This window comes from Eschrichtius robustus, chromosome 3, assembly GCF_028021215.1.
Source record: "Eschrichtius robustus isolate mEscRob2 chromosome 3, mEscRob2.pri, whole genome shotgun sequence".
Classification (NCBI taxonomy): Eukaryota; Metazoa; Chordata; class Mammalia; order Artiodactyla; family Eschrichtiidae; genus Eschrichtius; species Eschrichtius robustus.
The window spans coordinates 16,161,843-16,182,731 of NC_090826.1; the positions used below are offsets into that span (position 1 = coordinate 16,161,843).

Here is a 20,889-nt window from a genome sequence, read left to right on the forward strand (position 1 = left end):
GGTAGCGAGATAATTATGCAAAGGGCTTTGCGCAATGCTTGGTCTGTAGCAACTGCTCAATTAAAAAAGGAAGCTATGATTGTTTACAGCCATTTCTTGGGCCAGCACTCTGGGTCATCATATCCATGTGAAGTGTTATACGAAATGTTAAAATCCAAAAATGGCAGGAGGAACACACAGCAGGTAGAATTTTCTCAGCTTTAAGTTCTCCCATCAGCTCTTCAGAAACCAGAGCCTGGGTCTGCTCATCCGTGCCGCGTCAAGGCCGCTCTGACCGCATCCCACAACCACTGCCCAGGTCAAGAGCGCTCTGGGACCATTCACGGTAACGCCTGAGGAGCCCAACCCTGCCCCTTCCATGCCCCAGGCCCATACCTGGACGCTCTCGAAAATGTGCTCGAAGGCCCTAGGGATGATGCCTCTTTGGCAGGGGGGGTCCGGCAGGCCCTGCATGGTGAAGGACTTCCCGCTGCCTGTCTGGCCGTAGGCAAAGATGGTGCCGTTGTAGCCCTCGGTGACACCCTGCGTGGGAGGACACAGCCCAGGGCTCAGCTGGCCGAGCTCAGCCAGGCTTGGGGCCAGGCCCGGGGCTGCAGGGCTGCCTCCTGACTCACAGACTTAGGGGCCCTTCCTGGCTCTCCCACCACGGTGGCACAGGGCTGGGGGAGGGCAGCACAGAGATGAAGGCAGCACAGCTCTGTCCTCAAGGGGGTCACTGCCCGGTGGGGTAGGAGACTGTCCTTGCGTAAGGCTAAGAGCCTGGCCGCCATCCTTTACCGACTGTGCCCTTTGCCTGTCCTTATTCAGGCACGTGGAGCCTCAGTTTCCTCACCTGTAACAAAGGGTAAGGACGGCACCTCCTCTGAGGCTGTCGGGAGGGGTACACAGGAATGATTTCACGTGCTGGCACACCAAGTGCTGGCACACCAAGTGCTGGCACACAGAGGTAGGTGCTCCCTAAGTGTCTGCCTGGAACGTGCGGGAGACAGACATACACACGTGATCCTCATATGAGGTGGAGGTGCATGTAATGATGGCGTACAGGACGGGCAAGGAGAGGGAGTGCCAAGACGGGGAGACAGAAGGTGCAGGAAGAGCCAGGCCAAGCTTCCTGGGCAGGTGGAGGAGAAAGGGGGAGCAGAAAGGGTGGCTTGGATTTTAACAGGTGACAGGGAGAGGAAGGCATTCTAAGCTGAGGGGACAGCCTGAGCAAAGACCAGAGAGGTGAGAGGCTGAGAGCAGGTGGCACTCAGGCGAGGGGGATGGAGACAAAGCTGGGAGGAAGTAGGAGGCAAACCAGGTGGCATCCCCAAGGGCACCCTTCATTCACTGATGCGACTGTTCTTTCCACAGGTACCGACTCTCTTCTCTGAGGGGGACTGTGGCTGGTGACAGAGCCATGAACAAGGAAGACACCCTAGTCCCTGCCCTCACCCAGCTCATGAGATCACAAATTCTAGAACTTAGTATGGGGGCAGGGGAATCCTGTGTTAGAATGTGGGCCCAGAGAGCTGTGCCCAGGCCCCCAGGGCCCAGGTGGCATCTGCGCCCGTTTCCACTGCAAAGACACATCCTGTAGGGGCTTCCCTGGTGGTCCAGTGGGTAAGACTCCATGCTCCCAATGCAGGGGGCCCAGGTTCGATCCCTGATCGGGGAACTAGATCCCACACGCATGCCGCAACTAAGAGTCCGCATGCCGCAATGACGATCCCGGGTACTGCAACTAAGACCCGATGCAGCCAAAATTTTTTAATTAAAAATATTAAAAAAAAAAAAAAAACAACGAAAGACCCATCCTGTAGACCACTGTGGGGCTCGGGATCCCCAGGGACTGCTGGGGAAGGAAGACCGGAAGTCACGATCCGCAGCACATCAGAGGGCCAGGTGCGACACACCAGGATGGGCCCCCTGAGGTGTGGGAGAGCCGTGGCAGACCAGTCACCCAACCAGGAGCCTCAGAGGCAGGGCATGCGAAGCCCCAGGGACAACACGGTGCAGTGCCTGGACCATCAATGTCACCCAGACCTGACAAGGGATTCTATATCAAAATAAATATTTTATATGCCCTGTCCAGTAGGGCAGCCACAAGCCACACCAGAAGTGGGCCTGATGCGACTGAGGAACTGAATTTATGTTAATTTACATTTAAAAACTGAAGCAGTGTAAAATATTTTCCCATCAAACACAACTTTATTTTTTTGTGTTTCATTTCATTTGAACTATGGACACTTAAGCACCTGAATTGAGACCTGCGATAAGTATGAAACACACACCCAATTTCGAAGACTTAGTATGAAGAAACAATGTAAAACATCTCCCTAATAGCTATTATGCCATGATAGTATCTATTATTATGTTTTATTGAAATGATAATATTTTGGATACTATGTGTCAAATAAAATGTATTATTAAAACTAATTTCAGGGGCTTCCCTAGTGGCGCAGTGGTTGAGAATCTGCCTGCCAGTGCAGGGGACACGGGTTCGAGCCCTGGTCCGGGAAGATCCCACATGCCACGGAGCAACTAAGCCTGTGTGCCACAACTGCTCAGCCTGTGCTCTAGAGCCCACGAGCCACAACTACTGAGCCTGCGTGCCACAGCTACTGAAGCCCATGTGCCTAGAGCCCGTGCTCCACAACAAGAGAGGCCACCGCAATGAGAAGCCCGTGCTCCACAACAAGAGAGGCCACCGCAATGAGAAGCCCGTGCACCGCAAGGAAGAGCAGCCCCCACTCGCCACGACTAGAGAAAACCTGTGAGCAGCAATGAAGACCCAACACAGCCAAAATAAATAAATAAATAAATAAATAAATTTATATACAAAAAAAAAAAAATCAAATAAAACTGAAATTCAGTTCCTCAAAAGCACTAGCCTCATGTCAAGCGCTCACTTGCCACATACGGCTTGGTAGTCCCTAATTGGACAGCCCAGATACAGAACATTTCCACCACTGCAGAAAGTTCTGCAGAACCACGCTGCTGTGGAGTGAAGTAGAAGACAATTTTACATGCATTAAGGCAAAACATAAGATTTCAGAAACGCTTCACCCATCAACTGATACCTCCAGACCCACCAGAGACGTGCGCACACATGGAGCAGGTCCTACGTGTCAGCCGCTCTGTCCACCCCGGGTTCTGCCATGTTCCCCGTATTATTATTTACTAAATGATTTTCATGAAATCAAACTGTTAATTGACTCTCCTTTTAACTTAACTTGATGTCATCCTCAGCAATAATTCCCGTGAAGCTGCATTACAGGCTGGACGTGCTAAATATTTCTTCTACTTCCCATTAAAATCAACGCATAACTATTGAAATTGAAATAACAGCATCTGTGCTAAATTGCCTCATGTCCCCTTTCTGTCCTCTCCCAAATGAACAATTCTGTGTTCCATCCAGGGGCCAAACTCTACTGCATCGATGTCTCTGGAAACCAGGCCTGTCCTCAGTCTGTCCTGGTAGAAGCCACGGTACCTGGTCCCTGGGTGGGTTGGGTGGTGGGTCATCAGAGGCGACTCTAAGGTCATGGGTGTGAAGGGGGGAGGACGGGGAGATGGCAAAGCCACTGGCTGGGAAAGAACCCACAGACCAGGTAGTGGGCTGGGCGTGGAGGTGAGGAGCTCAGGGTAGGACATGCTGAGTTGGACAGCTCCCAGGAGAGTGGAAGAGGTCACCCAGTGACAGAGAAGATCAGGAACAGAGCCTGGACTTAAGGGTGGGGAAGGGAAGGAAGGGTCAGTCTGAAGTGCTGGGGGCTTGGCTTCGTGCAGTAGGAACTGAAGGGAAGGGCCTGGGCAGGAGGCCGCCTGGTGGTGGTCAGAGCCCAGCAGGACAGACACACAGCCGCCCGGCCTAAGGGTGCAGCTACTCCTGGCTCCAAGTTGCTGAACTGTGCTTTGCATATGATTCACATGTCGCTCATTTAATAGAGGCAGTAGGATGGAGCATGGGGACCTGGCACTGCGCTGGGAAGCAAAACCACCCCTAACTCATTCTGTGACATTCAAGGTCTCCGTTTCCTCTCCAGGAATGATGCCTCCAGCTCTACATATGTCTGGTGAAGATCAAATGCTACATGCTGGTCTCCACCTGAAAGGCCCTTTCCTCCACCTTCTTGCCTGGCTGATTCCTCTCATCCTTCTGGTCTCAGCTTAGATCTCACCACTTCCAGGAAGTCCTCGCTGCCTTCCCATCCCCTCCAAGCCCAGGTTTGCTAGCCTTCTCTATGCTGCCAAAGTCCCCCAGGATTCTCCTCTCACTCATCACCCTGGCTTGTAGCTACTAGCTTAGCTGCTCCCCCACCTGATCATGAACTGGCTGAGGGCTGCGCTCCCCATGCCTAGGATGGGGCCTGGTATGAGAATACTATTTGTTAGCTGAATGAATGAATGAATGAAAAGGAACATATGTCATGTTGAGTTTGAGGCTCTGTGGGATGACTGGAGGTAGGATTCTGACAGAATCCCCTGTAGCAGTGAACTCGGGACAGAAGTGAGAACTGGAGATCTGAGGTAGCCACTGTCTCCTTAGGTCTCCCCCTCTGGGCTGGGGCTTCCTGGGAACCCTGACAAGGGAGGCTTGCTCAGGGGAAGTATTTCCAGGATGCGGAGGGGAACCCATGAGCAAGGCTGAGGCCCTGGAGAAGGCAAAGCCAAGGAGAACTCAATCTCAGAATCTTCCAATCTCCGAGGGGCAACCCTGGACGAGGAAGCAGAGGGGCCCTGGGGACAGAGCTACGGCAGATTGCTGGAAGCGTCAGGGTGGCTGACTCTGACTCACCGTGCAGAATGGGCTTCTAGGAGCTAAGAAGCCAAGGTGGAGCAGGCAGCTCTGGGAAGAGTGAGCTCCTGCCACAGGGTGGACATTCAAGGACCCGGGGTAGGCGGGGGGAGCTGGACCAGAGGACCTATTCTGGTCCTTCCAGCCTGGGAGTCCAGGATGGTAGGACAGCCTGGCCATCTCCAGAGCGTGGTACCACCCTCTGGGGAGAGCTGCTCTCTTTCCCTGGGCATCTTCTACAGTCACGCCCTCACCACTGGGGGGCTCTGGGTTCCAGAACACTTCCACCCTCACAGGCGGTTTTGACTGCCCCCAAAGGAGGTGCTCTGGGGGATGTTAACTGGCCTGCCAGCCAAAACAAAAAGGTTCCATGGGCAAATACCTTTTGGAAATGCCGGGTTAAATAAGCCAAACTATTTTCTCCACTGCAAGGCTCCCCAGAGCCTCAAGTACCCTAATGTGCAGCTTCAAGTGAGGGAGGGTGTATGCCGCACTTCCCAAACTTTTCCTTTTTTCCTGAAACAACCTGTGACATCTCACTTCACTAGCGATTCGATGCACAGCTGGGGAGATGGTGGTAGCAAGGAAAGAGGCCTTGGGCCAGGAGTAGCTCCAGCCCCACCTCTGCCAGAAACTCACTGTGGGAGCTTGCCATGTTTCCTCCCTATGGGCCTCAGTCTCCCCAACTGTGAAATGTGAACCTCCCTGTCATGCAGCGCCAAGGAGCTACCTAGTGTGAGAGTGTGAAAAAAAGCAAAAGCCCTATAAGGGGCAGAAACTGTTGTGGCCTCCCTGTTCTTCAACCGCCAAGGAGGAAGGTAAGTCAGACCAAAGGTAAAGGGTTTCCAGTTCTCCAAGACCAAGGCCAGGCCAGCAGCCTTCTCTCTGCAGAAACAGGGAACTAGTGAGCAGGTGGAGGAGAAAGGAGAGGGGGAGGGGGAGGAGGAGGAGACCTGGGGCTCTTGGGAGAAGAGCAGGCGGCTGGGGAAGTGGCTGGAGCTTTTAGAGAAGTCCTGAAGGTGTTGGGTGAGGGTGGAGGGCAAGCGGTCTTGGGGGCTGTGGTTCCTGTGGGAAGCAGGCTGGAAGGATGGGGGTGAGGACCAGCCTTGGCACCGGGGGCAGTGGAGACCCGGACAGACATTGTAGACGGGTTCCAGCTTCAGACCAACCTGCTGCTGTCCACCTGCGCCCCTCCAGAAGGGCCTTCCCGCCCGGCTTGCGGGCAGGGCAGTCCCTCAGGACCCCTCCGAGTGGCCCCAGGTCCTGCCCGGCGGGTCCTCGGAGGCGGCCTCGCGGGCGTCCTCACCTCCACCAGCGGGTAGGCGATTTCATTGTAGATCTGCTCGGTAAAGTGGTCCATGTAGTAGGCGCCGTCGAAAGTGAACTGCTTGGGGGGCTGGTCGACGGCGCCCGGGTTCTGGATGAAGCACTGGCCGCGCGCGGAGTCCACCGTCACCACAGGCTGGCAGTTCAGCTCCCACTCCCGCTGGTTCATGGGGCGGCAGCGCACCACCACCTTCACCGACTCCGAGGCCATGGCGCCGCGGCGGGGGTCCCCGGGGTGCGGCCCGACGTGGACGCCGCGACCAGGACACAGGACCTCGGGGCGGGAAACGCCGGGGTGCCGGGGCGGGGGGGGCGGGGCCTCGCGGCGGGGGCGGGGCGGCGGCGGCGGGTGGACCGGACTCCTTGGGGGACGCCTCGATAGGAGGGAAGGGGCGGCGGGGGAGTCACAGGACCCGAGCCGGAGCCGCCACCTCTTCCCGCTCCCGGGCTCGCCCGTCCCTGAGGCCCGGACCGGGCGGGGGCAGTGGGGGATCAGCGCTGCAGGCGCCACCGCAAGACCCGAGTCCCCGGAGCCGCCCCAGCCGCCCGCTAGCACGCACGCTGCCACGGCGTTCGCGGTTGCTGGGCAACGCCCCTGGCGTCACAGCCCGTGGCTCCCGAACGTCCGCGCGTTCTCCGCGCCCGGCGGGCCCCGAGAGCATCCCCCGGCTGGAGGCCGGCGCGCGGGGGCGGCCGTCGGGGAGGACCGGCACTGGCTTTGCTGCAGCATCTGCCGGCTCGGTGCCAGGTGCTGCACAGCCGTTCTCTTCTCCAGTCCCCACAGCCCCAGTTCAGAGAGGTTAAGCAACTTGCCCGAGGTGGCCCAGGGGAAGCCAGGCTTGACTCCACCTCGGAGAGAAATACTACCGGAGCGGCCTCACCCGGGGGTTAGAGACCTACCGAGAAAGGCAACAGGACCTTGCTGCCCTTTATCCACATCCCTGTATTGACTCGGGAAGGCTGCCCCAGAGCCTATCACAGCCCCGGGGACAGAGCAAAGCTTCCCTCTGACGCTGCCCCTTGTTTTTATTAAGACTCAAGATTGAGAAACAGAACAAAAAACTTTGAAAGCTGGTCTTTTGGTTGGAGAGGCTGCCTGGCCTCTCTCCCCACCCCAACCCCGAGCACAAGTCCCTCCAGAATAGCGGCCATCACACCTCCTCTACGCTCCCCTTTGCACAGAAATTGTCAGCTACGTGCCTGCCGGGCACGGTGATAGACGCCGGGAGACAGCCCAGTCCCTGCCCTCCAGGTGCCCACAGTCTAGTGGGGGAGGCTGACATTTGAAACAAATGTCCCACAAACAAAAATCCCATAAGTAAGAGTATTAACAAACTAAAGGACCAGTTTTATGGAATATCTAGCCAGGAAACCTCACCCAGGCCGGGCAGGGGGGTCAGGGGGCAGTCAGGGCAGGCTTCCTGAGACTGAGAGATGGTGAGGTTGAGGAGTTAATCAGGTAAAGGAAGAAGAGGAAGACAAGGAGGCCTGTGCAGGCTGTGCAAAGACCCTGTGGCATGTTGCAGGAGCAGAAGGAGAACCCGAGTGGCCAGAATATAAGGACTTGAGTCTTTTTCCTGTAGGAAATACCCACTGAAGGTTTTAAGCAGTAGAGTCATTGCTTGAATCTACCTACCCAATTCCTTCAAGACCTCCTGAGCCCCGGAGGACAGGATCTCTGTCTGGTTCATCATTCAGCACCAGTGGAAGGTACGGTTGGCAAACAAAAGCGAAGCCGGCAAACTGGCAAAGACCTTGCCTTTCAAAGGAAAAGTCTGTACTATACAATCCGAAGAAATGCATTTTATTTATTTCAAGTCCACACAGTAAGGAGAGCTGGGCTACACAGGTGGCGCTGGTTGGAACAGAAAACTGTGGTCTATAATTAAGACATTGAGGCATCTGCACATGTGGGTCAAAAACCTGTGTACTGTGTGATCCATAAATGCTGTGAGAAGGAATGTTAAAGTACTTTGGGAACATTCCTGACACCTTGTCCACACAGATAACTTGTGCAACAAAATCCATCCCTTATAGAGGTTAAGACCAGTTATCAGGTCTTCTTAAATGTGTGAGACTCCAGGGCTGTAATCCTGGGCCCCATGTCACCAAACCCCTCTCCTTGCCAGGGAAATGAGAGCCTGGGGCCTCCCACGAGGGACAGAGCTTTGCCCAGGGAAGAGATGGGTTCTGGTAGTAATGGCCGTAAAATGAGGCTGGGTTCCCACTCACATTCAGTATAAAATCAGTGCTGTGGTTCCAGTGAAAAGAGCCCCCAAAGGACAGCCTCCTCCTATCCCTTGTGACAAGAGTGACAAGGCCGCAGCCAAGACCATTTGCTGAGCTGGAGGTTGTAAGCTGGGAACACCAGGCCTGAACTTCTGAGGCTCCTCCCCTCTTTTTATTCCGTTGGGGTTGCCCTCTTCCATGCAGGAGTCAGAAGTCTGTTACTTTCAAGGCGCTGAGCAGTCACATCCCCTCCCCAGATGGGGGAGAGGGCAGCCCCCAGACTCATGACTTGGCCTCTGCCTCAGGAATAGAAGTTCATCCAAAGTGAACTTGCTCCCTATCTTAATCTGGTAGATTCATGCCTGTCTGTCAAGTTTACTTATACAGGGGAACACCCAGATCCGTCAATCACCGCAGGGCCATTGCCTTAGACTAGCGTTATTTCCCTGATGGACCCCCACTGCCCGCTGAGGCCAAATACCCTTTGGCAGGGCCCACATCAGTTCTACCTTTGGATGATTCCTCCCTGACCCCCATCCCCAAGGGGGCTGGCCTAGGGAAGTGGCCCCTGACAGATGCCCATTAAGGGAAATGCCACCATTGGGGGGCTTCCCAGGCAGCCACCAAACCCAGTCTGGCCTGCAGGATGAGTGGAGCAGGACCCCGGTCACCCCTCTAAGCCTGCAGCTCACTGCTGGCCCCTCCCAGTCAAATGGCCAAAGAAAGTGAGCCTGGGGGGGCAGGGGTGTGCTGGCAGGGATGAGACTGGGACATCCCTTCCAAGTAAGCAGGAACCACAAGTCCGTGGTTTTGAGTGGAGAAAAAGCAGCCTTCCTAGTCTGAAGGTTCACTGCGATTCTCTGCCCTGTCGGCCCATTCACGTCCCCTTCTGCACACAGGCGTCCACCTGCGTGTGGGCTTTGGGTGGCACGGCTCTTTGTCCGTCCTGCCCTTTCTGCACCCTCTTAACCCCCACTCTTCAGAACTCAGGGGAAGACTCCTTTAGCCTCAAAGAACATGGGAAACAGGCCTCGCTCTGTCAGCCTGGATGTAGCTCCCAAGCTCCACCACGTCACCCCTGTTTCTCTCACGGAGAGGGTGGCTCGTCCCCACGCCTTCGCCCAAAGTGAGAACTGCCTCCCCAGATACCTCTCCCTCACGTGTCTGGCTGCCTTGCTCAGGAGCTCTCTGGAGATGCCCAGTCAGGGCCCCAAGGCCTGGCCTCCTTAGGAGAGGCCTCCACCTCTGTTGGAGCAAACCTTTCTGCCCACCTTGGAAAGCTCCCCACCTAGGAGTAACGTGAAGCCCAGAGAAGACAAGCATCCAAAGTCACCCAGCAAGTTCATGGAAGCCTCCAGGCTCTGCCTGCCCCTCCTGCAATCCTGACAGGCCGTGTCCTGTGAGAAGCCACTGGCAATCTCCACTCTCAGGGCTCCGCCCACAGGCAGGGTAGTGATGGAAGACTGGTCCAAAGGGCAGTGACCGGATGGAACTGGTGCCCAGCGGGGTGGAAGAAGGGCAGAGCAGAGCAGCCTGCTGAGGCCCAGGAGCCAGGATGAGGCGGGGCCTCTTGGCGTGGGGCTCAGCGTCCTAGCCCAGGCCCTGCAGTTCTGCCTCGGACTTGGCATGACCAAGGGGGCGGACAGTCGGGGGAAGCCTGCCCTCGGGCCCGCAGTCCTGCTCCTCGTAGCCGGGGTTCAGGCGGCCCACGTCGAGGGAGCAGAAGAGGCTGCGCTCCGTCCCAGCGTGATGCTCCACCAGGGCCTCCAGGCTGGGGAACTCAGCCGGCAGGTGCTGGTGGGGGGGAGGAGGGGAAGGGACTTCAGCTCCAGCTCCCCCTTCCACACGGGCGAGCGCACCGACCGCCCCCTCACACAGGATCCTGCCCCAGGAGGGAGGAGGATATTCAGCCCAGAGAGGACGCTGTCCTGCTCACAGCGAAACCACACCCCGGTTCCCTCCCTTTCTCTCCTCCCAGCCTGGACAGGACTGAGGCACTTGGCGTGGAAGCAAGGCCACACATTTAAAAAGTCCTTCCTGCCCACCCCTGTCCCTGGAAACCTGTGATCAGGCCAAGACTCCAGACCTAGAGACTCGGAGGCTGTGTGAGCTCACGCAACCCTCTACCCTCTCTGATCAGTTTCCTCTACTGCTAAAAGATGAGTTAGGGTGTGGGAAAGCGTGACTTTTTAAAAGCCGGGATTTCTGTAAGAATGTGAGGCACCACCCTAGCCCAAGACTCTCCCTCCCTGGAGCGAGAGGCCTTAGGGTGGAGCCAGCAGAGTACAGGTGGGGCCAATAGGCCAGTGGGGGCGGGGCCAGAAGGGCCAAGGACGAAAGAGCTGGATGGAGAGTTAAATAAGGGGTGGGGCCAGAGAGAGCCAATGGGGACCCGGGATGAGGGTGAGGCGGGCTCAGGACCTCAGTGGTTAGAAAAGGGCGGGGCTGGAGGGCGAGGGGCAGGGCCAGGAGCACTTACCTCCACGCAGTAGCGGCCTAGGTGGTTCCGGAAGACCTGGTGGGGCACCACGCCGCACTGTGTCCTCACCGACAGGCACCACTGGCCACTGGTGCCTGGCTCAGGCCAAAGCAGGAAGGCCCCAAGCACGTCTCTCCGCAGCAGGGCGAGGGCACTGGGCCTGGGGGGGCAGAGGGGAGAGGCTGAGGGCGGGCCCCCCAGTCAGGACCCAGCCTCAGCTTGCTTAATGGCGTCACAGCTCCACAGTATCGTAAACACAGCGCCTGCCCCAGAGTAGGCCCGCAATGGGAGGAAGCTTTTAGCCTTCCCTTCTAAAAGGTTTCCAAGGGGATCCTAATTGTTGACAACTTCAAGACCCAATGGGTAGAGAGCTGGCATTTAGGGAGCTGAACCCTGTGACAGGCCAGGCGCTGAAGGCTTTACCTGAATAAACTCATTTGATCCTCTCCACAGCCCTGCAATGAAGGTCCTTTTATTATCCCCACTTCACACTTGAGAAAACTGAGGCCCACGGTGGGGAAGCCCCTGGCCTGAGGTCCAGAGGTCAGGAGGCCTCCACCCAAGTGCAGGGATGGACACACCTCAGGGCCTTGGGGGAGCCCACAGCCTATTTCCCTGACCCCCCCCCAAAGGGCTGGGCACCCCCTCCTACCTGGAGATGCCAGCGAAAGCCCAGATGTTCTCCGTCAGGCTGCCCTCGCTCTCCACCAGGCATGAGGGGCCCCCAGGACCCCGGGGCCAGGCCTCCCACGCGTCAGGAACTATGGAGACCATCCAGGGCTCAGAGGAAGAGAGGTGGTCCCCTCCCGCGCCCAGCCCGGCCCACGCCCACAGGCCTCATCACCCCCGTGCTCGTCTCTTCCCAAGCCTCCTGCTCCCGGCCCAGTCTGCACACATCCTGCTTCCCCAAAGCACAGCGGCGCCCAGGCACATCCCCACGCACAGCCACTCCCCAGTCACAGCACATCGGCAGCTACGCAGTCGCCTCTGCAAGCCCCTGGGCACGCAGCCCCGGCTGCGCCCTCCTGCCCTCCCTCGCGTGGACACGAGGCCTCAGCGCTCCCAGGCGCAGGCATCGACAGTCACGGCCCCGCAGACACGGACACTCAGGCCCACCCTCGCCGACTCGCGCACCCGTGCCCGGCCACTCACAGGCCTCCCGAGCCGACAGCTGCAGCTGCGTCTCGTAGGTGCAGGCGCGGTAGGCCCCGGAGCGGATCACCTTGCTGCGGATGGCCTTCTTGCGCACCAGCGTGGGCGAGCAGTACGGGTTCCCCAGGCGGGCGTGGCGGGCGCCCCCGCGGCTTTCCGACTCCGGCGGCTCCTTCTAGGGCACCAAGAGGACCCCGCAGGGGCGGCCAGACTCAGGCCCAGCCATTAGCCCCTCCCACGGAAGTCCAGCACCCGCCCCTCTTGATCCCCAAACCGTCGCCCAGTTCCCTTGTCCATGGCCCACTCCCTGGCTGGGGTGCCGCGTACCCCACTGCCCCCAGGCCCCTCTGCTGGCAGCTGCCCGAAGGAGACCAGCGCGTTAACGTTCCGTGAGAGCTGATCACCGCCGAGGGGTTCCCGTGCTAGGCCAGGGGTGCCCCCAGGGCCGGACAGGGGCTTCGGGGGCACGTCCCCTACGGGTCCCGGGCAGGGCTCAGGCCGTGCCCGTTGCTCAGGGTGCTGCGAGAGGTGAGCGAGCTGGAAGGAGCGGCAGAGCAGCAGGTGCAGGATCTGGACCTGGGGAGGGAGAGGGAGGCGGGCTCAGCGGGGGGAGGTTTCCCGGGGGGTTCCTCAGGCATCGGCCCACTCACCAGGGGGGCATGCAGCCCCTTGGCTTGGAATGCTCTTCCCTATTCTTCCGGGGAAAACTTCTTATCCCTCAAAACCTCACCACCATGCAGCATCCCCTGCCAGCTTCCTCTATTCATTTAACAAACACCGAGCATCTACCTTGTTCCAAGCATCATGCTTGGAGCTGGGACGACATGGGCTAAATGCACTCCTACCCCTAGGTTTACTACCCTCACCCTGTGCATTGTACCCTCTTGGAGGAGTGGCTAAGAGCCCAGGCCCTGAAGTCACAGAACCTGGGATCCAATCCTGGCTCCGTCACTTAGGAGCTGCTGTGTGACCCTGGGTACAGCATGGCATCTCTGCGCCTCAGTTTCCTCCTCCCCACCTCCCTGTGCCCCTTTAATGAAATGGACCACAGAAGACCCCCTGGAGAAGCCCAGCACTCTGGGGCCCACACATTCCATCCGCCACACACATCATCCAGGCCCAACATGTTGGAACTCTGAGCTCCAGATGATCAAGGGCCATATCTCAGCCACCTGTCACTCCAGTGGCCGGCACAGGGCTTGACATACAGGGGTGATGGCAAATGCTTGCTGCGCAGAACCAAACCCAGCCTCTGCTTGCCAATCAATTGGCTGCCGAGGCTCCACTGTTCATGGCGGCCACACTGGCTTTGACTTTCGGGATCTACCCACCCACCCACTCTCCCCACGGGGCCAAGCACCAGAACAGTTCAAGACCCGGACCCAGCCTCTGCTCTCAAAGAATTCCAGTGACTGTAGTTAGGGACAGACCGATGACAGAGTGCAGTTCGTGTCACAGGACCGCAGGTGTGAGGGGCGGTCTGGAGGATTCAAGGTGGGCTCCACAGACACACGGGCTGAGCCTCAAAGGGCAAGTTGGAATTTGCCAGGATGAGACGGGGAAGGGGTTGCAGGCAGAGAGAACAGCAAGGGCAAAGGCCTGGCAGTGTGACCCTCCGATCTCTAAGGGCACAGCCTGGTCCCCACCTACAAGCTCGGGGAATGCTGAGGCCACTGACTCGCTTTGAGGGAGTCCTCAGAGGGCAGGGCCACAGAAGGAGCCAGGGTGGCAAGGGGTGCATGCCTGGAGGGGGGCGCAGGCCAGCTTGGCTGAGCCGTCCACGGCCTCGGTCCCTGGAACCCACAGTGAAGCACAGCACACCCCCCAGTGCTGCGCCCTCTGCCCTGGGCCCCAGGTACCTCTCCAGGCTGGCTGCCCACAAAGAGGTGGCAGAAGAGCTTGCTGGCCGGGCTCCGGGGATTTCGGGCCATGAAGGCAAACTGGCAGTCGGCTGGGCACCAGGTGGAGTAGAGTATGCGCCTCAGGGCATGAGCCATCAGGAGCACCTGGGGATGCAGCAGGTACACGGGCCTCCATCAGACCCACCGCGTGGCCTGCAGCTGCCAGCCCAGCATGTGCCAGCCCCGAGGGCCCCGCACACCCGCTGGCAGGCCTCCCGGGTCTGCTCTCCAGCCTGCACGCCCAGCTTCGGGCCCACCCTGCTCCTGGAGTGAAGAACTCTGCCCTCCTTCCAGGCCTGCCCAAACCACGCTTCACATGGGAACCCTCATCCTTCACAGGGGACCTGAGCTCGGGTCCCTTGCTCCCTGCTGCCAACCTGCTGGCTGGGGTGGTCATGCCAAGTTACGGAGCTGAGGGGCAGAGGGTTCACGGCCTGCGGGTCATGGGGACAGTTGTGGCCAGCCCTGGGCTTGCACGCCTGGTCTCTGGAGTCAGGTGACCGGGGTTCAAATCCTGGCTCTGCCACTCACTCTCTGGGTGACTTGGGCCGGTGAGGGCAGCTCTCTGAGTCCTTGTTGTGACAAGTGGGGCTGGGGGGTGAGCGAGACCTCGTGCAGGTGGCACAGGCCCTGAACCCAGGGCCCCGCAATGCACAGCTCTGCACACATTTGCACCAGTCCTAGGTGAGCGGCGCCGGAGTCGTGGGTCTCACAGTCTGGCACGCGGTTTAGTGTTCATCACTCTTGGTTTGCACCAAGAGGATGGCGGACCAAGCAGGGGCTCCCAACTGGCCTCCAGCCTGCCTGGCCCTGTCCCACAGTCCTGAGAGGCTAGCCACAGCCCACTGGCCAAGCCCGGGGACCCACAGAAACCTCATGGGGCTGGTTGGTCCTGATGCTCAGGCCAGGAGGTGGCCCCCGGAGATTTTGGAGGGCTGGGGGCCGGGGGGTGAGAGGGAGGAGAAACTGTCGTCCACGCTTGCCATGGCAGGAGGGCCTTGGAGAGAGGACGTCCAACGGCCCAGAGCAGGCTGGGCAGCCGGGGAGGCTGGAGGGGCAGTGCAGGGCTGGGTGGAGGTGAGTGCATCCCCAGGGAGTAGGACACCTGTCCGGTCCTCACCTGCACCCACACGGGTTCCTACCTCACCCTCCCCGCTGTAGATCTTGAGGCCCTGAAGGCTGAATTTCAGGATGACAGCCCGGCGGCGGGGACAGTCCTGGGGGGGAGACAGTTGGTGGGGGGCAGACATTACCTCCCAGGCCCTGCCCTGCCCAGCCCAGCCTCTGTACTAGTCCCCCTGGGCTGGTCAGCCACCTCCACCCCAGCGGCCAGGGGACTGAGCCCTGGACAGGGAGCCCCCAGGAGCCGGGGAAGTGTGGATGGCTCCTGGCAGACCAACCTGGGCCATGTTGTGACCACCCCGCATCTCTCCCACCTGTGGCTTCCACCTGTGGCTTCCACCTGTGGGGCACAGGTCATGACCGCCCAAGGGAGGGGGCCCCAGGGCTTCAGGGGCGTGGCTCCAGGAGCCCGGGTGTGGTCCTGACAGGACCCATCTCTCGGAATGGCGTTGGTGCTGCCCCTCCCTGGGCCTCACTTGCTCCATCTCTCTGAATGGGGGTTGGGACGGATCACAGGGTCTGGGGGCCGTTCCCAGGCCGACACCCCAAGGCTGTGATCGCCCGCAGGGAAGTGCGCTCCCCAGCCCCCAGCCCCTACCTTCAGTGTCCACAGCTGTTGCTGCACCAGCCATGCGCTCTCCTGGGTGTCCAGGTCGTCCACGGGGAAGGAGCCCACGTACTGCTTGGGGGTGGGGGGTGGGAGGGCGGCGCGGGGAGTCAGGCCCATGGCTCCTGACCCCCGTCCTCCAAATCGCCCTCCACGCACACACTCCGCTCTGTCGGGCAGGCTGTGGACGGTGACAGGGCGCGGACTCGGAGTCCAGGCTCTGCTACTTTCCCTGGTGAAGCCACTCGGCCCCTCTGCGGCCCCATCACCTCATCCGTGCACACACACTCCAGAGCTGGGGCCACAGAAATGGGACCGTGACCCACGAATCCTCCCCACCCCCAGGGCCTGCCACACAGTCACGGCCCATCGGAGCCCACCGAGCGGGGCGGGGCGGGGCGGGGCGGGCCCACCCACCTGGGCAAACTTGGTGATGCACCTGGGCCGGTGAGGGGCAGGGCCGCAGTCGGAGGCTCTCCGGCCCCCCGCCCCGGCCTTCTGCATGGCCCCCAGGGTGCCCGGCTTCAGGGTCCGCAGGAGAGAAGGCTGCAAAGGGCAGGGGAGGAGGGCTGGTGCCCAGGCGGTCGAGCCTCAGAGCGCCCGTCAGAGGCCGCCAAGCTCTTGCATCCAACAAACGCTGCCTGAGCACTGGCTGTGTGCCAGGCAGCATCCCGGGCGCTGGGACCCGGGGGACACACGGCCCTCACCAATATGACAAACTCCCTGCCTGCCCGCATGGAGCCGACAGTAAACTAAATAATAAGTAAGATGTGGAATATGCTAGATGGTGATAAAGCAGAGAGGAGGAAATGAAGGGCAGGCTGGGGTTGACTACAGCCGAGAAGGCCTCACTGAGGAGTGAGCTTCAGGAAAGAGCTGGAGGAAGGGGGTGCAGACATGTAACCAGCTTGTGCAAAGCGCCAGGGGAGGGGGACAGCCTGGGAAGGCAGCACCCAAGAGGAGGGATGTGACAGCGGCGAGGACAGAGTCTGCAAAGGCACGGAGGAGTGAAGGCAGCTGGGGCCCTGAGGTAGAACTTAGCAGAGCAGCAGCCGGGTTGGGATCGGCCTTAAATGTCACACTGGGGCTCTGCCCTGTGGGCAGTGGGGAGCCACAGCAGGTTCCAGGGCAGGAGCTCTGGAGTCCACAGGGGCAGGGGGCACTGGATGGCCAAGGCTGCGTCACGGGGCCCGGGCTCCTTCCACCCAGCCTGACTCCAGCCCCTGCCAGAAGACCCCAACCCAACCAGACCGGACACTGATGCTGAGGCAGGGGGTAGGGAGGGTGGACAATTGCCCCCGGGGTGCTGAGGAGCCCTGCCACCCAGGTTCTGGTCTTTCCTGGGGCCCCTCTCCCAGATCCACCAGGGGGGGAAGAGAAGGAAAGCTGCCTTCTAGACCGTCCTCAAGGGCAGGGAGAGCACTTACTCCCCATCAGAGCTCAGACCACAGCTGGTGCTCAGTGAATGTGGAGTAAACGCGTCACAGACAGAATGGCTGAATGCCTCTGCGTAGGTCCCAGGGACTCAGCTCCCTCAGGCTTCCCTGGGGCCAACTTAGACTCCCACCTCCATCCCCCATCCTGGCGGGCTCCGTCTCACCAGGCTACTTGTAATCACTGCACTTGGGATCACAGAGACCTGGGTCCAAATCCTGTGTGACCTTGGGCAAGCTGCCTCACCTCTCTGAGCCTCCATTTCCTTGTCCCCAAACCTGGGATGACATGAGGAGTCAATGAGAATTGAATGGAGGCGCAGAACCCAGCACGATGCCTGCCAGGCTCAGAGCTGTGATCAACAAGTACAGTCTCACGAGGGATGGGGAACCCCCAAACCTGATGGTCAGGCAGGAGCTTGGCAGGACAGCGAGGTCGGACCACTTTCAGTGCCCTCCTTGCACCGGGCCACACCTGAGAAGAGACCACCCGGTCCAGGAGTGGGGGGGCCTGCCTGGGAGTCATGATTCCCACCAGGAGAAAGCAGGGATCAGACAGGGCGCTGGGCAGGAAATGGGTGCATCCCAGGTGTGCTCTCGCACCTGCAGGAGTCCTGGAGAAGGAGGGTTTGGGTGCTTTGGAGCTGACTCAGCGCCGAGGGCCCAGGAACGGCCCCTACCTCAGCCTGCCCCTGACCTTCAACCCCAGGCTCAGGCCAGGTGGGGGCACCAGCAGCAATCGACCACATCCGGTGAGCGGCCAGTAAGGGAAAAGCCAGCAAATAAAGGCTGCATGGTCCCTTTGAAGACTTCCTGGTTCCGCCCTCCTGGCACCTCTCTACTTTTTGATCCTAATTATTTTTCACATCACGTCCATTACCTACTGTCATTTTACGTTTAAATACAGCAAGTTAGGTGTGTAACTGGCACAAGAGCTACGTGGCCTCGGTTCCAGGTGTGAAGACGGGGCTTCCAGGGAACTCGCCTTTCAACTTCATAATCACATCCTGGGCTGGGATGCCCGGAACCCGTGGGCGGGGCGGGGGCGGGGAGAAGGGGGTGGGAGGAGGCAAAGACCAAAAACCAAACGGGGCAAAAGGGAGAGAGCAAAGGAACCCAGGATGAAAAGGCAACCAACAGAAGTGGGAACAGAGGAGTGGGAAGAAAGACAGTAGAGAAAGAGATAAAGGAGAGATGGGAGGAGGGAGAGATGGGGAGCACATTTCACATGCTGCCTGCGCTGCTGACACAGCCCCACAGACGCTAAGCGTGTAAGATGGAAAGGAGCCACGAGGGCTGTGGTGCACGCACAGGCCGGGACCGCTGTGTCTAAGGCTGTGCACAGCCTCCTCCCTCCAGATCCAGAGCCGCAGCTTCCTTGGGGACACCCCAGGGTGCAGGCTGCGGGGTGCGGGTGGGGAGGCCACTGGCCCTCTTATGGGTCCCCCCTCACCCCCCATCACCTGATCCTTCCCCCACCCCGGAAAACTGGAAGTTTCTTCCCCCCAAGCCTGAGAGGTGCAGTGCATTTTGGCCCCAGGCCTCAAGTTGGGGGCTGCCCAGGGGACCAGGGAGGGTGCAGGCTCACCCTAACCCTGGAAACAGACCCACTTACCTGTTCCAGGCACAGACACCCACTTATCCCTTTGGATCAGACCTGTTTTTCTGAGGTTTTGCACAGGAGCCTGGCTCTGGGCCAGAACCTTCCTAAGCGGACACATTTGAAATGAGACTGGGGCACTTCTCTTGCTCCTCTGAAGTTTTCCAGGTGGCCCTGCTTAGAGACAGGGAACTGGATGAGTTGACTACCTCGAGGATCACGGACAGAGGCCCTCTGCTGCACTGCACTGTAGCTGAATGGTTGTCATAAGGAGGGCCCACCTTCCAGCACCGTGGGAGACCACTCAGCCTGCAGACTCTGTGCTTAGCACATGGTGGCTCAGGAGGTGAAGTCACTTGCCCAAGGTCACACAGCATAGGGGAGAGCTCGGAAGCAAGCCTGGGTCTCTGGGGGCTCTTTCCCCAGGCCATGGCAGCGCCCTCCCCCAAGTGAGCAGGGTGTCCACCTTTGGAGTTTGGTGGGTCCCAGCCTATCCAGGGGCAGGTGAGGCAAGGAAGCAGCGGCAGTGGCCCGGAACACCTCCGGTGCTGGGGGCGGATCTGATCAGCAAAACAGCTGCTTTCTCTCTGACTGCCTCCTGGGCCAGATGGTCTGGGGCTGCCAGGGCCACTCCAGTCACCTGCCTCACCTCCACTGGCTTTGGCTCAGCAGCACAGAAGAGCCCCCTGCCCCCAGTACAACCCCTGGTGCCGCCCCTACCTGCCTGGACCACAGGGTGGGAGAGATTGAACCATGCAGCCTAGGGTCAAGATCGTGGACTGTGGGGTCCCACAAGGTTGGCTGATGTAACCAACAAGTCACAACCTCTCAGACTCCATTTCCTCAGCCTTAAAGTGGGGTAGTAATAGCAGCTGCCTCCTGGAGTTGTTCATCTACCTGTTCCTGCTGAGAATATTTCCAAGCGCTATGTGCCAGGTGAACAAAACAAAGTCCCCTCACGGAGCACCCAAGCTGGGTTGGGGGGACGGTACTAGAAATCAACATTTCAGGAGGGGCTTCCCTGGTGGCGCAGTGGTTAAGAATCCGCCTGCCAATGCAGGGGCCACGGGTTCGAGCCCCGGTCCGGGAAGATTGCACATGCCGCAGAGCAACAGCCCGTGCGCCACAACTACTGAGCCTGCACTTTAGAGCCCGCGAGCCACAACTACTGAGCCCAAGTGCCACAACTACTGAAGCCCGCGCGCCTAGAGCCCGTGCTCCACAACAAGAGAAGCCACCGCAACGAGAAGTCTGCGCACCGCAAGGAAGAGTAGCCCCTGCTCACCGCAACGAGAGAAAGCCCGCGCGCAGCAACGAAGACCCAACGCAGCCAAAATAAAAAGTAAAATAAATAAATTTTTAAAAAACCCCAAACATTTCATGGGGCTTAAGTTACTTGGAGGAAAATACAGCAAGGTGAAGAAGATACGAGGTGTGTGTGCGTGTGCGGTGGGTAAGGTGGTGCTATCAGTACAGGGCGGTCTCTCCATACAGACGACATTAAGCGGAAAGTGCTGTTTTCAGGATTAAGTGGGGCCAAACCACATACGGGGCAAGCGCCCAGGCGGTACGGAGCGCTCCATAGCGTGGGTATTTATTCCTGGGGAGCGCTGCCAGGGTTTTCAGCTGACGGTCCCCGGCCGGCCCGGGGCGGAGAAAGTCTTCGGACCGACGGAGGGGCGACCGAGGCAGGACGCTAGCGGAGGGGCGGTGGAAGTGACGTATGGTGATGGTGGAGGTGATGGATGATGACGGTGATGGGGAAGGGACAGAGGTGCTTCTCCCCATCCGAGAACCTCCCCCATCTCCGCGCCTGGGGACCGAGTCCCGCTCCCGCCGGTCAGCCAGTCCCAGTCCCAGCCCCCGCCCGGCTCCCCGGCGCTCACTCACCGCGGCCGCCGCGTCTCGAGCCCCGTCCTGCAGCTCGGCGCTGCGACCCCCGCGCAGCCCCGAGCGTCTCCACCGCCCACCCGGGAGCCCGCCCCGCCCCTACCGCCTCCCTCCCAGGGCCCCCCCCTCCCCGCGCGTCCCCCACGTGGCCGCGGGAACCAGCGCCCCGATCACCTCGGCCCTCGCCCACCCAATCGGCGCCCGCGGGGTGGCTCCGCTCGGCCGCGCCGTCCAATCGGCGGCCGCGAGGGGCCCTGGTGCCGCCCCCGCCGTCTCGCACCCGGGCGCTCCGCCTTAAAGGGAGGGAGGGGCAGCTCCCTCCCGCCGAGGGCGCCTCTTCCCGGGTGGGGGACTTGAGTTGCCTCGTGCC

General features: G+C 59.7%; 2 protein-coding genes across 11 annotated transcripts in view; both read right to left on the minus strand.

Annotated features, from left to right (window-relative positions):
- Positions 1–6,317, minus strand: part of KIF17 (kinesin family member 17) — a 47,609-nt gene extending 41,292 nt beyond the window's left edge. For both annotated transcript variants that reach the window (XM_068537758.1, XM_068537757.1), the window contains exons 1-2: positions 6,087–6,317; positions 376–522 (exon numbers count right to left, since the gene is read on the minus strand). In XM_068537758.1, coding sequence (XP_068393859.1) covers positions 376–522; positions 6,087–6,317 — 378 coding nt within the window. The remainder of the gene's footprint in view (positions 1–375; positions 523–6,086) is intronic.
- Positions 6,318–7,894: 1,577 nt separating this feature from the next.
- On the minus strand, positions 7,895–20,889 carry SH2D5 (SH2 domain containing 5). 9 transcript variants are annotated; one of them, XM_068539073.1, is made up of 11 exons: positions 20,694–20,889; positions 18,645–18,803; positions 16,014–16,165; positions 15,588–15,671; positions 15,010–15,084; positions 13,826–13,972; positions 12,294–12,542; positions 11,967–12,141; positions 11,467–11,575; positions 10,815–10,974; positions 7,895–10,129 (listed from the first exon to the last, which is right to left on the minus strand). In XM_068539073.1, the coding sequence occupies exons 2-11, from the start codon at positions 18,748–18,750 to the stop codon at positions 9,926–9,928; spliced, it is 1,461 nt and encodes a 486-aa protein (XP_068395174.1). In that variant the 5' UTR covers positions 18,751–18,803; positions 20,694–20,889; the 3' UTR covers positions 7,895–9,925. The 9 variants fall into 9 exon arrangements, with proteins under 9 accessions (XP_068395174.1, XP_068395173.1, XP_068395172.1 ...); XM_068539072.1 differs by lacking the exon at positions 20,694–20,889 and adding an exon at positions 20,520–20,596; XM_068539071.1 differs by lacking the exon at positions 20,694–20,889 and adding an exon at positions 19,915–20,480 and having other exon boundaries at positions 15,588–15,668.